General features: G+C 37.6%; 1 protein-coding gene across 3 annotated transcripts in view; it reads left to right on the top strand.

Moving 5' to 3' along the window:
- Positions 1 to 17,218, top strand: part of WDFY3 (WD repeat and FYVE domain containing 3) — a 110,688-nt gene that overhangs the window by 45,600 nt on the left and 47,870 nt on the right. For 2 of the 3 annotated variants that reach the window (XM_053461718.1, XM_053461719.1), the window contains 9 exons: positions 285 to 446; positions 4,204 to 4,396; positions 4,756 to 4,942; positions 5,669 to 5,835; positions 6,396 to 6,863; positions 7,549 to 7,650; positions 9,775 to 9,968; positions 10,552 to 11,009; positions 13,651 to 13,734. In XM_053461718.1, coding sequence (XP_053317693.1) covers positions 285 to 446; positions 4,204 to 4,396; positions 4,756 to 4,942; positions 5,669 to 5,835; positions 6,396 to 6,863; positions 7,549 to 7,650; positions 9,775 to 9,968; positions 10,552 to 11,009; positions 13,651 to 13,734 — 2,015 coding nt within the window. The remainder of the gene's footprint in view (positions 1 to 284; positions 447 to 4,203; positions 4,397 to 4,755; positions 4,943 to 5,668; positions 5,836 to 6,395; positions 6,864 to 7,548; positions 7,651 to 9,774; positions 9,969 to 10,551; positions 11,010 to 13,650; positions 13,735 to 17,218) is intronic. The other variant, XM_053461720.1, reaches the window with a different exon arrangement.

The following is a 17,218-nucleotide window of genomic DNA, read 5'->3' as shown; positions in this document are numbered from 1 at the left end:
TGGGGCACAGCCCTGGCTCTGGCCTATGGCAGCACCCAAGGTCAAATATATATAAAGCCGAAGAATTCAATACATAATGTGTATCGCATCATAATATCATCTAAAAGCTTTGCAGTAGTTTATCTCCTATTGCAGTAGGGGTAATTCTGTCATCAACATTCTTTAATCTCAATTTTAATATTTTTTCAAATAAACATTCACCTGTCCTGCTTTTTATTCTCAGCATTTTATTCATTAAAATGCAATTGTTTTCATATAGATTTCTATTATATTTTTCTCATCAGAAAACAGTGGACTGCATGACAACGATGTCTGTGCCGTCCACGCTCATTAAATGCCTGTACCTGTTTTTTGACCTGCCGCACGTGCCTGAGGTTCCCGGCGGAGCAGAGAACGAGCTGCCTCTGACAGAACGCAGAACACTGCTTCAGAAAGTCTTTGTACAGGTAATATACAATCATGTGACGTTCATAATAATTATACCGTTTTCTTCTGCTTGTTTGGTCCTTTCCCAATCAGTTCTGGATATGTGCTACTTAGACGTCACAACAGCAAAAACAACATAGCATACCATGCCTTTTATGTTATTTTTGGTAATAATATAAAGTGTAACTTTATAAAATCCAACGTTATTTTTAATCTCTGGACCCTTTTTAGAAATGAATAAACTAATAGTTACATTTGGATTTTTAAGGTAAGTTTTTATACCGTAAACACTATTATCTGTCCAGAAATGTGTTCCAACCTAGGTGCTTATGGTATTGAGTGGTTCTAACCTTGAGGCTTTAGTTCTTCTTTCCTGTGAAGGTTGAATGGTAAAAAGTGTGGCATGGTCTTGTTAATCATTTTACCGAGCAACACTTTTAATGATTTCTGTTGCTGCATCTTGATAAATTTTATATTTTTGAGTCACAATCAATATAAATAGTAATTAATTAGAATTTCAGGCTTGCTTTCATCCATTTCTTATTTAGATTTTTTTCTTTGTTTTTTGTCTTGTTGTCAGTGATATTTGGACATCCTGGCTACCGCAGCTTTCTTGAAATCTTCTTTCCATACAGTAGTGCCCTTGGCACCCTACTCATCTAGGTCATCTAATGACTTTTTTCTTCTCCCTTAAACATCTTGGTTTTAGCTGCCGTATCTGGAGTCTAATCACTGTGTAGGCCCTGTACGGCTTTCAGCTTAAGTTTTATCTCTTGTAAACACTCGGTACAAATGTTTCCCTTTGCTTTCTTTTTTGTAGCTTTCTGATAGTAATCTCTACCCGTCAGCTTTTCATTTATACTGTCTGTTTTTATGTTAAGACTTCCAGACGTGTCTGAAAACCAGACAAGGCAACGGTCTTGTGTGTGATACACGTTTCCTCATCCTCAAACAATATGTATGTCTTTTGTGTGTATATATATATGTATATATATATGTGTATATATATGTATATATATATATATATATATAATATATTTGCAAATCAAGTATTCTTCTCCAGAAAATATACACAACCTTGGAGATGTACAATTCATTCTTAAACCAAATATTAGCCAAAACCCAATACTGCGTACATATGCTTTTTTTTTTTTTTTTTTTAATCAGTTCCCATGGTGAATTTCTTGCAAAGTAGTACTAACCTATTTCTTTCAGCTAAATGCCATTAAAGTGATCTTAGATGCATTTTACTTTGAGAAATAGTACCAGGAATACTAAGTTCACAGTTGGATTGCATCACACATTCTAACTGCATCTGCATCAGAAATCATTATATATATTGCTTATCTTTGCAATAGTTATTTCCATCTGGCGTCGGCTGCTATCGATCTGTTTAATATCCCCACTGCAATTTCTTAATAGAATATTTGATAAGCCATCTGCTTCAGTGATTATTCCCAGTGCAAATGAGAAATTCTAGTCTTGGTCTTCATCATTACATTCTGTGACAGTGATTTTCCTAATCTACAACCAGCATGTATTAACAAGTAAAGTTCCAGCAAACCTTGTTTTAGAGACGACCCCCATACTCAAATCTATCAAATTATAGAACGTCTTATCTTACTGTTATATTAAAGTGTGTAGTTAAATAGCTAGTTATTTTATAAACTGATGGGTTAAAGTTAAAAATGATGACACATCGAGCTCTAACTGGTCATTTCTGAAAAATACAATTCAAGTTTTGTTTAAAATGTATGAATGATATGCATTGTTGAAGGTGCTGATCCAGCTACCTTGAACTTAATGCGTTTATAACTGCGTACATCATCTCAAGTACTTCTGGAAGGAGTTCTTTATTATGTAAAATACTTTCAGAATTTAGCAGGGAACACTTAATTGTCATGTATCATAAAAGCAGGCTTTGATAGGTTGTTGCCATAGAACCCGAAAAAATGTTTATTAAACGTTTGTGTTTGTACGTATTATTCTTTCCTCCAGAGGAAAGAATACATTGACAAGTCTTCTTTGGCAGTATATTTATTTGCTTAACCCACTAGAAAGTGCAGTGGACGTGTTGCCCAAGTTAAGCAGCACCTGTTACTTCTAGGGAAATGTGTTTTATGACCGTATGTACCGTATTTGCTCGATTATAAGACGACCCCGATTATAAGACGACCCCCCAAAATCAAAATATTAATTTAGGAAAAAAACAAAAAGCCTGAATATAAGACGACCCTATAGGAAAAAAAGTTTTACCAGTAAATATTAATTCATGTAAATATATTTTTTAAATTTCCTTTTATTTGCCTACCTGCCCCCCCCCAGTTATGCCACTCTGCCCCCAGAAATGCTTTATACCCCCCCTATTTGCCACTCTGCCCCATGATATGCCTTATACCCCTATATGCCACTCTGGCATATAGGGGGTTAAAAGGCATATCATGGGGCTGAGTGGCATATAGGGGGTTAAAATGCATTTCTGGAGGTATATATGCATATCATGGGGCTGAGTGGCATATAGGGGGTTAAAATGCATTTCTGGAGGTCCAGAAATGCATTTTAACCCCCTATATGCCACTCAGCCCCATGATATGCCTTTTAACCCAGCATGTACTGGCTGCCTTGGCTTGATAGGAGTGTGATTGCTGCTAACAGCAATCACACTCCTATCAAGCCAAGGCAGCCAGTACATGCTGGAACCTGGGGATGATAGTAGTGGGATTACAGCCTCCCTATGCCATGCTACAACCCCCACCCCCCTTACACATCCATGCTATCACACACAAACACACATTCACAAACATTTAAATACTCATTCATTCCATTAATCACACATACTTCACACATTAATCACACATACTTACCCAAAAACCCTCCCCCACCCCCTTACCTGAACTGCAGATCTCTCACTCGAAGACTTCTGCAGGGGACCGGCTGTACCAGCAACTTCTCTGGCCCCGCCCCCAGAGGAGGGAGGGGGAGATAGAGTTCTGTGAGGAAGCTACAAGCTTCCTGTCCTCCTGCTTCTAATGGAAGAGACGCTGCTCGCGACCGGTAAGCAGCATGGCCCCAGCCATTTTTTTGGGGTCTGATTAGAAGACGACCCCGATTATAAGACGAGGGGTATTTTTCAGAGCATTTGCTCTGGAAAAAACCTCGTCTTATAATCGAGCAAATACGGTATTAATACAAATGATCCCATGGAGACAAGCTGTAGAAAGGACTAGTCAGGCAATGAATGTGCCCTACCATAATTTGTTTACATTGTAACCTATTGATGAAGGCTCACGTCTTCACAATGTCCCAAGAACTGCAGCGACACTGTTACAGTCCTCTAGGGAATACGGTGTATGCGGTCCAAACGTACACCCATTACCAATTGTTGATTATGCGACATGCTCTCAGGATAGCCTACAGAATGCACAGCTGAGAAAATTAGTTTATGAGACCCTTAGACAGGTCTGTCTAAATCAGTATAAGGCCAAATTGCAGCTCCCTAGTCATTTTTCGCTACAAAGTCCTTTGATTCTCTGGCAGTTAAAAGCTTTCCAAGGATCATGGGAACTGTGTATCAGCATCAAATAACAGCTGGCTATCGTCCTCTTGGGTACCACTGGCCTTGATCATCCTGTTATGTGTCAGGGGTTATCAGGAATTGCAGGATGCCCCTACCTTGGATATTTTTTTCCATGAGGCCTGGAGGTCTGAAATCTTAATTACTTAAGGGATAAAGAATTCTCTTGTATAACCATGCAAATCGATTTGTTCACATTGCAGATACTGGTGAAGTTGTGCAACTACGTTTCTCCAGCAGAGGAGCTGGCTCAAAAAGATGACCTTCAGCTCCTATTCAGTGCAATAACATCCTGGTGTCCACCTTACAACCTTCCCTGGAGGAAAAGTGCAGGTGAAGTTTTAATGACCATATCTCGACATGGTCTTAGCCTGAACGTGGTGAAATATATACATGGTGAGTATTGGCATTATCAGCACTTAATGGTAGTGATAACAAAAACATGTTTTGTTTCATATTTTGGAGGTCATTGATTGGATCGTTTTATCATGGCAAAGCTTGAGCAATTGACGGGGCAAATGTCTTAATTTGGAATCATTACCAAATAATCTAATGATTTTCTCTGCAGATTATCATGTAATATAGATTATGAAAAGCATGGGCCGTTGTGCCTCTCTTCCCTTTTCAACATAAAGCCAAATTAGAATGACATTTTAACCATTAGGCCATATTACAATTGAGTATATTACTTATGTTATGTGTCTTTTAATTGGGATGTTTGTTTCCTAAAACACACTTTTTGAATATCCACTTAGAAAAAGAATGTCTGGCTACGTGTGTACAGAACATGCAGCAATCCAACGACTTGTCCCCACTGGAAATTGTAGAGATGTTTGCTGGCCTCTCCTGTTTTCTCAAGGACTCCAGTGATGTCTCACAAACACTGCTGGACGATTTCAGGACATGTCAAGGATATGTATTCCTCTCTGATCTTTTACTGAGGTAAAAAGATACAAATATTTTTTTGAGTGGGATGTGCACCTCAAGCATTTATTAGAAAGTTAGCCAATGTGACCTTAGAGCAAGTAGGGGGAACATTTGAGAAATATGGGAATGGTGGGATTCTTTTGGACTTTGCAAAGGTCAGTACAAAATGCATTGATAGCCACCCCAGTTTACACAACTTGGAAGACTAGAATGCCAGGAATGGCCTAACAGGTTTCAGGCCCACTGTGCCTCACATTCAGAATTCTGCCCTAGGGAGGTAAAAAAAAGTATGTTTCAAATCAAAAACTGGGCCTTGTACCTTGCACTTTGAGTCATAGTGTGACCTCATTTTATTTCTAAAGACAAAAACAATCTATGTTGCATGACTTTCATCTTTCCTCTTTTTCACGATCATATACTGTATCTGCATATACATAATAATTTGAGGCAAAATACCCCCTTTCTGCTTCAATATTCAGATTGTTTATAAACCAAAGCATATAGGGGGGGTTATGCATGAAAATCAATTCTGGTACATTTTAAAAAGTGGTCTTATCACCATAGCAATTCTGGAAAATGCAGAAACCTCCTAGAATGTTATTACCAAAGTGTATATTTTATTTTGCTGCAGGCACCATATGTCTGTTCCTTGTTTTGTAGTAATATCGTGGTCTATTTTTAGGTGCCGTTAAAAGGAAAATGCAGCATTCTCTTTAAATGTCTGCCTTGTCTTTCCTGTAGGCTAGAACAAGCAAAAGAGAATGAATCCAAAGATGCACTGAAGGACTTGGTTAACCTAATTACTTCTTTAACAACATATGGTGTCAATGAACTGAAACCAGCTGGTTTAACAACGGGGGCACCTTTTCTGTTGCCAGGCTTCTCAGTCCCGCAGCCTACCGGAAAAGGTAAGTAGCTCCTGAGTGTAACATTTCCATTCTAATTTATCCCATGCAGTGCGCAAACATTTACACGATATGAGAGAGCTCAGTAGTTGCTATCTTAACATTTCTGTTTTGGTTTTCTTTTTTTGTTTGCTTTTTTTCAACTTGCATTCATTTATGCTTTGTTTGCTTTTTTCAACTTGCATATGTGATGTATATTCATTTATAAAAGGAACCAAATTACAGATATTCCAGTAAATCTTATCCATGTGAGGTGGCGTTAAATTGGGCTTAACTGGTATTTTACATGTAAGCAGCTTTTGGATAAATGTTCCATTTTGCTATGATTTTGGTTGCTGCACATTTAGTAATTTATGAAGGGCTAGGCCTAGCAATCTTCTTCCAAAAATCAATTTGTAATTTCTCTAATTTAACCATGATTTATACAAGACCAGCCCAAATCGTCTTGCTGCTGTTGCTCACTGGCATTAGCCCTTCATAATGTATAATCTAGGTGAACTTGTTGTCTGAATTGTGAGATTTTATTGGCGAGGAATCCATTAATTTGTTTTGGTTAATTTCAGGCCTGAGTATGAGGAACATCCAAGCCTTCTCTGTACTTCAAAACTCATTCCTAAAAGCAAAGACCAGCTACCTTGCCCAGATCATACTTGATGCCATTACAAATATCTACATGTCGGACAATGCAAACTACTTTATACTGGAGTCGCAGCATACACTGTCTCAGTTTGCCGAGAAAATTACCAAGCTTCCGGATGTGCAAGTGAAATATTTTGAGATGCTGGAGTTTGTCGTCTTCAGCTTGAACTACATCCCATGCAAGGAGCTGATCAGCGTCAGTATCCTCTTAAAGTCCAACGCTTCCTTTGCTTGCAGCATCATAGCCACCAAAACTCTACTAAAGTTCATACGTCACCATCACATATTTAAAGATGTCTTTAAAGAGGTTGGACTTCTAGAAGTGATGGTTAACCTTTTGCACAAGTATGCTGCTGTACTAAAAGACCCCGCACAAGCCTACATCGAACAAGGTGGGAATGTCAATCTTTTTCCCTATTGCTTTCACAAAAAATAAACCTGAAGGAATTCCCCCCCCCCCCTAAAGAATTGTCAGCCATTTGAAAAGCTTAGTTTTCGGGTAAATCTACCACCATTAGTCGGTGGGTTTTGTCCTAAGTGGAGCTACAGAATGGGACATTTATGTTTTAGGCGGTTTTCAGTGACCTCTGGGAAAATGGAACCTGTTCAGAGAGGACACCCAATTGCTATTACCTGAGTAAAAGTAGAGTGCTCATGACAGGCTTTATATGTACATGTTTACCATGTGGAGCTGATCCGAGACACCTGGGTTAAGCAACTAATTTAAATATTTACAGGAATGATGAGACCGAAATCAGCCTACCAATCATGGCATTTTTCCATAGAAATCTTTATTTTTTTTATTATAAGTCATGTTGGGCCCAGGTAACACACTTCATCATATTGAATAAATTGTTGAAACAATAAAGGGGGATTTTGGTAAAGGTTGTGTACTGTTTCCCAAACAAACTGTAATCTTGGAAGAACTGTTTAATCTATACAGTGTAGTGGATTTACACGGATGTTGTCGAGATTTAAGCTTGACCCACACAAACGTTTTGTCGGTTCTAGGTTTCTGAGTGTATACACTTGCATGCTAAAACCTATCTGAACAAAGTTTGTGCTCTCTGTCTACAGGATGCACAACTGTAATGCAGTCCACAGAGGACCAAAGGCAGCTTGCTCTTGTGGTTATGGAGACATTAACCGTTCTTCTTCAAGGATCAAATACAAATGCAGGTATTCACATTATCCAGGTTACCCTTGCATCCACTGGCTTAGTAAATATCCAGTTGCGTCTGCAAGCATTGTGTTCTTTTGCCATAAAGACACTTCCCGTCCGTAGATTTATATTGTAGAACTTTTATTGTAAATATAATTTGTACTACCCCGCTTTTGTGGGCAGTGAGGTTCATGGACAGGTTATGGAGCTCACATGATCTTTTGCTGCACAAACCTCAATCACAGCTCTCACGTTGTTGCCATTTGACCTGTTAAGGTAAATCAATTCATGTCTCGTTGTTCGACTTCAGTATGTCAAGAGGTAACTGCAAAAAAAAAAAGGTTGGTTGTCGTGCCTGTAAACATGGTCTTCTCTGCCATTATGAGCTAGCATCTCTAGATTCCTGCTGACTGATTTGCTGTTACGGCGCTCACACCGGATTAACTGAGAATACTCAAACATTGCTCCCACTGCCGGAAACAACATTAAAAGTAAAAAGGTTCCCAGAGGGTCTATGCAGACCCTCATGAGACCTCTGATGAGAGGTGCAGCAGTACAGATCAAATTGAAAAGGGTGAGAAATACAATTTCCCCCTCTTCACAAATATTTATCTAAAAAAAGAAAAAATAGTAAAAAAATTTTTTACAATTGGAGAAGTAAATTTGCTATTTACCATACAGTAAAAATGTGAAGCTTAACTTTTATTAACAGTAATATTAAAATAAAAGAGGAATACTGTGGTATAAGTGTTTTTAAAGTAATTACAACACTTGTGAAATTAACTTAAAGACTTGGTTAAATAGACTTTGTTCAGAGACACTTCAGTTAGTTCAAAATCTGACTTAATGTTGTAGTGGGAGGAAGATGAATAAAATACTATTGTAAATAATAACCAACCTCTATACAACGAATCTTGACTACATGAATTTTACATTCAGTGGCATGTAGTATGCCTTTAAATATCTAAACAACCGTCCTCCAAGTGAACGGAGTAGAATATTGGCAGGAGCAGAATATTGTTTGGCCACCTTTGGTAGATATGTATAAATTGGTACTGCTCTTTAATGAGGGATAATCAGGTAATCTAATATAAAGCAGAAAAGTCTTGTTGACTGACTCACAGCTGCTAACAATTATTCAATGCACTAATGCGTAAGCTTTAATATATAATACACCGTGGTTGTAGTATTTAATTCATTTGTGTCAGCAGACTGCACCCAACGTAACAACTGATGCAATCAGTTAATATAAAGCAAAATCGCTTTGTGGGCTAGCTCATTGCAACCAGCATTCCTTCAGTGCACTTTATATTAAAGTTACCATATAAAATATAATTCATACTTCAATTAATTTTTAACAGCAGACTTGCGCACCACGTAACAATGTTGTTAAGGAAGTTACTCAGTGACAATCCCATTCATATACAATGCGTACATGCCTGGTCAATATATATGTATTCTTCCCACTAGAAATATACATTAAAAACAACCCCTTCCTTGCCTCCAATTCAAAATTAATTAAAAAAATAATGTAGTTTATAAGGGAGTATCTTGTTTCTATAAAATTAAAAACCCATGCATGTGGGATGTTATTCTACTCAGGGAATGTTGCCGGACATAAATCCTGTTCTTATTGTTGGCTGTTTTAATGGACATTCATACTAAATGAAAGAAGTGGTATGAAGAGAAAGCCCCATCTGTCCATGAAAAAAACAATACATAATTTGTGTGGTTTCACTAAATATGGAAAAGAGGAATCATGGTTGAACAAAGATATGGTGAAAATGTTTTGGCCATTTAGTGGGAGTAAAACACCTGGCTGCTAAGGGATGAAGAAAAGTTTATTGTTATGATGATAAAACTACTTTCCAAACTTTTGCCCCACAGTAGCAATTAATTTCTAAATGACTTTTTTTTCCTACAACTGTATGCATGTAATGTGAAAATAAAAATGTTATGAACCGCCATAGGCCTTATTGGACCACATATATTTTCTGAACCACTTTGTAACTTGTATTATAGTTTTCCCGCCATTGAAACTGAACCCCAACAAATTTGGTTATGTTGATATTTAAAATAATTTTTGATCCCAATATCAAATGATCCAGTCAATGTTCACCCCCCCCCCCATTTTCTTCTAGGTGTGTTTAGGGAGTTTGGAGGTGCCAGATGTGTGCACAACATCGTCAAGTACCCTCAGTGTCGAGAACATGCGCTTATGGTAATACAACAGTTAATGTTGTCACAGAGTGGCGATGACGACATGGGGACCCTTTTAGGGTTGATGCACTCTGCACCCCCTACAGAGCTACAACTCAAAACAGATATTCTACGGGTGAGTTATAATATTGAGCAGATGACTTTACCCCTACTTTGCCTAGAGGGTTGAAATTACATATGCATTTGCTTCAAGACGGCATGTGTCCATCCTGGTTTTATATTTATTATATTATAATCCTTTTTTCCCCAACAAGCAATGGAGGCTTAAGACTGTGGATTTGTAGCTTTTGGTTTGAAAGCTTAAGCTGCCTGATACATTTTAATCACTATGACTGGGAATCGCCAGTTACATAAGGGTTTGATTTTACGTTCGTTTGGATAGGTTTAGAATTAGCTTGAACGCTAGGATAGAGTTTTATGTTACGTATAAAATGTCCCCAATAAAATAACTGTTGATGTAATATTTTTAGTATTATCATTTCCACTAGAACAGGGTTCACTGACCAAAGCTGGCTGAGAATCATGGGATTAGCATTGCATCAGCATCTGAAGTCTATTTTCTGCCCACCACCCATGTAGAGTGTAACCTGATTTGTATGTCCAACCGTATATCGTTAATTAGTTGTTTATATGATCTCTCTGGCTATATGAATACATCAACCATGATAGTGATCCGTTTTTGTTATCAATATTTCTAGGCCCTTCTTGTAGTTCTAAGGGAAAGCCATCGGACCAGGACGGTTTTCCGAAAAGTTGGAGGGTTTGTGTATGTGACATCTTTGCTGGTTGCTATGGAGAAGTCTCTTAGTTGTCCACCAAGGAATGGTTGGGAGAAGGTCAACCAAAATCAAGTGTTTGAGCTTCTCCACACAGTTTTCTGTACACTCACCGCTGCCATGCGCTACGAGCCCGCAAACTCTCACTTCTTCAAAACAGAGATCCAATATGAAAAGTTGTCAGATGCCATCCGGCTACTTGGCTGCTTTTCCGATTCAAGGAAAATCAAACCGTCAAATGTCTTGCCTTCCAACAACCAACCATTTCAGAGACTCCTAGAAGAGGACCTTGTTCAGTTGGACTCTGTGTGCCCGGTGCTAAGGCACTGCTGCAAACTCTTTGTTTATCTCTATAAAGTAGCCACGGACTCATTTGACAGGTAAGTTATTTTTTTATATTTATTGCTAATAAAAACATCTGACAAAGCTTGCGGCCAAACTTGCTTGTTTTTTTTTGTCAATTGATAAGCATTGTTTTTTCTATCATACTACTACAGGATTTTCTTTTTATTCTGTGGCATAATCATTTGCATTCTCTTAATTTGTTATGAACTAGGTCGTTTTTATAAGATGATGGCTGTGTTTTCCTTTTGCTATACAGGATGCTTGACATCAGTAAAAGTTTTATTTAGGCATATCCTGGACGTTATGTATGAAAACTGTGTTAGGACTGTTAAGTTTGTATATGGAAAATTATAAAAACATTATGTAGGGGTTTATTTTACCATCTGGAAACTGTTTATTATCAGTTAACTGGATGCTTTAGCAAAACTGGTTTTGTTTTAACTGATGTAGTATAATCAATGCATTTTTATACCATATAGAAATGTAAGCGCTGCGTAAATTATTGCGCTATATAAATAAAAGATAATAATAATAATACAATATACTGATTAAATCAGTCTCCTTTTAGGATCCTTGGTAAGGTGAATGATGATTGGCTTTAATTATATTTTTAGGGTCCTGAGTACTCCATTTCATTCATTCTTTGTTCATTCCATGCAGTTTTATTAAATTCCTTAGCTTTATGGGATATTTCATTGGGTTCCATGTGTTAAACCTCTATACATAACATATAGCCCAAAACGATGTATTTTTTTCTATGGGGGCTTTTTTAAGTGCCTGATAATAAACAGGAAAGTTCCTTGTACAGCACACTCAGTAATCTGATTCATGTTGGTACCATGTATTCTCCCTATTCCCCACAACCCCCTCCTAGCAGCAAATGTGATGAAAATTGCCTTATATCCAGACATAAAATGAAATTGTCAGTTTTGAATTTTGGCAAGTCTCTTAGATTCATCGTCATTCATATTTTTATCACCTTTGGAATTACAGACACTAATAATATTTGACTGGTAGAAGTCTGAGCGTTGCTTTGGAAATTAAATTTGCCTGTCCAATGCTCTGGGTTTCTCTGTTTTATCATCTTAGAAGGTGTCATTGTAAACAAGAATAAACTACACAATAAAACAGTACAAGTATAATAGAATGTATTGCAAGGAACTTGTTTCATTTCCGTGCTGCTTCCAAGTTCTAGAATGAGCAATGAAAACACAAAGCCAGTTTAGAAGTTTGCAGCTATTACTTGCCAGTATTACTCAACAAAGTGTCCTGTTGCCACCACCAAACCAACCTGAGCAGTGACCGATTAGTGCTCCATGTTGCTAGGCTGATTAGACATAATCCCTTGCATGCATTCCATAACACATTGTCTTCATACCATTTGCTAACTTCCTTTAGTTATCCTTCCCGATCTGCAAAAAATATGGGATGGAGGTGTCTTCAATGAAAACCTAATTCTCCATGGATTCAGTATTCTTCAAGTCCAGGAGACCCTGGTTTCACTGCTCTTGCCATGTGTTAGTCTGGTTTATATGTGGTATAAGTGGTGCTCACTACGATGAGCGATGGCGATTCCCAATTAGCAGGCGTGGAATTTCTGGACCTCATCAAGTCCTTCATACAGCTTTGTAGTAGAATTCATATTTCTTTGTTTAGAATAATAAAACGTGAACAGTTTTAACGTTAAGACCTATTTTCTAGTACATACGTGGCTCCTTTAGGACCCTTCTACTTTGTGCAGTGGGAAATCAGGATCTGAATAGACTTAGATTATGTTCACATAGTTTTCCTGCAGTAAAAACACAGCGTGATGGGTACATTTGGGGTTTGGAGACTGCAGATAAGTAGCCTAAGGTTGTTGAAAGTACAACTGCATGTTTTCTACTCTAATGGCCTATATAGTGGTTAATTCCTTTGTTCTAAGTATGAGGTTTCTTGTGTTCATTGTATCAGCCTGCAACGATATCTTTCCATGGCTGGGTTGTTCATAATATGTCCGTTTCGTTGCTATCCAGGGCTAGACAAATGTAGGCAAGAACTTTAATATTCAGAAAAGCTTTACATTTGAGAGGTTTTTTTTTGTCTGGGGGATATGGCACATGCAAATTAATTTGTTTTCCACCTTTAGCAGTACAGCAGCTCTTTATTATTTACTATAATGCTTTTGTGACAAATTGATCAACATGCTCTTTTTTTTTTTGCAATATAACCCTGTATTTGTTTGGTGGGTGTAACAAATAATTTTTTTTCTGTTAAAATATTCATCAAGCTGAGTTACAATATCTAATTTGAAGAAAAAACTCAGAGATAGCGGTACTTGCTATACTAAATCTTGAAGGATGATCAAGTTAGACAGCTTTACTGCCTAGAGACGGATGAGAAAAGCAATTGGGCTGGCACTAATTCATAATAACCTTGGAAGCTGATCTATATTCGTTCACCTCTTCTCCTACTTCACGTGTCTGTGTGGATAAAGCCTTGCAATTAAATTACCGCGTGTCTGCTTTCGTTCTTCCTTTTCTCATTTGTGGAACTTTTGTGCATACTTTTCTACCGACGCTCAATGTTAATATTTTTACTTGTTCTGTCATGTAATTTCTTGTAAGACTAACACACGCTTTTAGCTTCTCCTTGTCTTTCTAACCTTTTCTGTCCTCCTCGTGTTTTTGTCTGCAGTCGTGCAGAACAGATTCCTCCTTGCTTGACAAATGAGAATTCTCTCCCTTCACCCTGGGGCACTCCAGCTCTGTCCAGGAAAAGGTACTGATCTATCTCACACACGTCTTTCACCACTTGGTAGGATTTTAAGGATTTGGAGGGCGTGTATTGTGACAAGTGTGTGATATTTGAACTTTGGAGCCTGTTGGAAGCAGGAACATTGACTTTCCCTCTAGAACAGTTCCTTCCTTCTATGTTCCATGTTCTGTTCTTTGTCGGTATTTCCTTTATGTTAAAAACCCAAGTCGATTGATAACAAAATGCTAATATTAACTAAATAATGTATAGGAGGAGCACAATCAGGAGCTAGTAATGTTATCTTATTTGGGTAGGTACTAAAAGTCAAGCCTTATTGATATCCCTTGTACCATAAGAAGCAGAACTTACCACCGTCAAAGCACAACAAGATCTTTTTAGTTGCCTGGAGACTACCATAAAAGCTTTTTCAGCTACCATAGAGGTGGTTAGTATTTTTTAGGTAGTGAGTGCTTTCTGAACTTGAAGAGGTTACAATATGCTTGTTGGGGCAGCTTTGCTGCTTGAGGCCAAGCTAGGCAGACGACAGGTAGGTATTTAGCTGTTGAAGAACTACAACTTACATTATGGTTAGTGTTACGCAGACATACTACTTTCTATTCTAGAACTTTGGAAGTTGTATCCCCACTGCATTTCATTATTCACCCCAAGTTTATTTTTTTTTTAAAAAAAATATATATATATATATATATATTATGTAATAAATCTTCTGCTGTATAGAGATGAAGCTTCCGTGATTTATTTTCTTTGTTATATTGCTTTGTTAAATGATTGTACTCAATAAGCTAGCAGAGAAAATACACAGATGCATAGGTTGTTCTGAATAATACAGCAGATTATGAGTTGATTAAATATTTAAAGGGTTATATTTTTAGACAAGACCTTATTTTCCCTGGCAGAGCAGTCTACCAAACACCCAGGCTATGTATTATTAATGAAACAAAGAGTACTCTCTTCAGCATGCTAATGTCATCTGGAAATATCCTGCAGTAATAACATCTAATTGTTACCGTTATGAATTAGTCTATCATTTCTGAAAATAATGGGTATATGTCTTAATGCCAACGCATTCATATTTTTTTATGTTGCAATATTTACCATGTTTCTTTAGAAATGTGGCTAGCATTCCACTTCTTTATTTAAAAAACTGAATAAAAAAAAACACTGAGCCACTGCTTAGTAGTGACATTTTTATATGAATTACCTAAAAAATACCCATCATAGAAAAATATTACTTTGCCAAATCCTGCTTTTTACAGTTTAGTACAATAAATAAACCTATGTAGTTGTGTTTACATTAAAACGAAAACCCTATGTTATGTGTACACCATGGGAGCAGTCATCTTTACTACCTGTCTCTGCCTGTGGTTAACTTTCAGGCAGCCTTTGTGGGTGAGGAGAACAGAGCTAATTTCAGGACTGTAGAAACATTATTTAGACAAAACCCGGGTAAGAGGGGCAGTAGCCAGATCACCCGAGTTTGGTCTAAAGGCTGTCTTGTACAGCGGGCAATTACTTTCAAGGGTTCCATGTATAAAGTGGATATAGAGACAAAAGGTGATCATTGTTAACCTTATTTGCATGCACCTACCCAGAATCCCTTGTGGTTGTGGCAGCACCATGAGATTTCTGAGGAGAAAAACAAGCTTTCTGGCATGTCTGGAGCCTGTAGATGAGTGTTTAATAATGCTTCTACATACCCCTTAAGTGGAAGGGTTTTTCCATCACCTTTACCCGCCATATATTTTGTTATTGGAATTTCAGGACTGAAAATGGATTAGGTAATGCTGACTTTGCCACTATCAGCTGTGAATCTCCGCTTCCATTAAATGAAAATTTAAACTAAGTATTTCTAATTTTATTTATTGACAAACTAAAAGCACAAACTGTAGGTTTTAGTAGAAAGTTAATTTGGTTTTGCTAAAAGCTGTGAAGACAAGTAGCTAAGTACCAGTGATGATGGAGTCACTCTTGTCCTAACCCCACCTTTCCAAATGCTATCTGTATCAATCAATCAAATGGAAGGAATACATTAAAAAACAGGAGAAATAACTTGGGAGTTTAACAAAGGGTATGAATAACCCTGCAAATGCTGAAAACTGAAAGTTATGATGGCTGTTCCCATGGTATGCATTTAAGAGGGACTGTCTGTTGTTTATTTCAATATGTAAACCATAATGTAAGTGACAAACGAGCTGTAACACTATACAGGGTCTAGCATTCATATAGACATTTATTTTATACAGAGCATGCCTAATCAGTATTCCAACTCTTCTTCTGTTTCTCGTTTTCAGAGGCTTTTGTTATTCCTTCCGATATTTTTGCATATGCGATTTTAATTAGGTCTCCGCTGAATTTCCTCATCTTTTAATTATATATATTTTTATTTATTGGTCGCCCTTTTATTCTTTACCATTTTCCTTTTTTCTCATGATTTTGTCTTGATGTGAGACACGTGAAATAGTGACCTTATGTCAGATTTCCATGTAGCCAAGTAATTTAAATCCATTGTTTTGTGCTTGTGAAGTCGTAAGACATGTCCACAAGAGCAGAGACAAGCCCAAGAAAACAGAATCTATACACATATAATGGTGGCCATATAATCTGGAGACGGCATATATCTAGAGACGGCAATCTGTTAGATTTGTGCACAAACAAATGTGGAGCACTATGATAAGGCATCATATCTTGGTGCTTTGCAGCGTAAGGTGGCTGGGGCATACATGGGATCTCCCAGGGCATGCTGCCTGGAGCTTCCTGAGGGTTGGAGCTATCTGGTCATGCAGGTGGGTCTAGTCCTTTGCTGGACAGGGATAGCTGTGCATAGGGGCAGGGTTAGTCCCAACCACTTTAAGGAGGGAAAGTAGATGTGGCTAAATGCCGCTCACCTCCATGGAGCAAGAGGCAAGTGATTGGGAGAACCTGGGAAAGCAATGCATTACCCAGAGCATCCATGTCAAACCCAGAGCAATCCCAGGTATTGGATGGGGTAATGCCCTGGGTCTGGGTCTTCACATTGAAGGTCATGGTAGATAAACAAATATTGATGTTTTATACAGTATATGAAAAAATCCAACAATCTTTAAGACATTATATGCCTAAAATCACTTTATACAGATCCTATGTTTGTGGCGGCTTCCAAAAATGAAGATAAATGATACTTCTGCAATAGCTATACCATAGGTACATGACCACTTTAATAATTTAGATACCATTAACCATTTTACAAGAACCATCAATCTGAGAAATGTAGTCTGATAATGCGCACACACAGTGAGGCCAAGAGCAATATTGCATCTGTTCTCTTGAATCTTGTGGTTAGGAATATAGATGTTCTGTCAGGCTCAAGCACAGCTGAACATATAAAATACATTTATAATACTTTTTTTTCAACTACATACTGTCAGTAGAATTGATGGTCGACAATTATGTTGAAAACTGTTATTTTCTTTTTCATTTCACTGTTACATTTTAGAAGGGTGGTAATGCC

The sequence above is a fragment of the Spea bombifrons genome, chromosome 1 (genome assembly GCF_027358695.1).
Source record: "Spea bombifrons isolate aSpeBom1 chromosome 1, aSpeBom1.2.pri, whole genome shotgun sequence".
NCBI classification, from domain to species: Eukaryota; Metazoa; Chordata; class Amphibia; order Anura; family Pelobatidae; genus Spea; species Spea bombifrons.
This window is presented reverse-complemented; position numbering and strand designations above follow the sequence as displayed.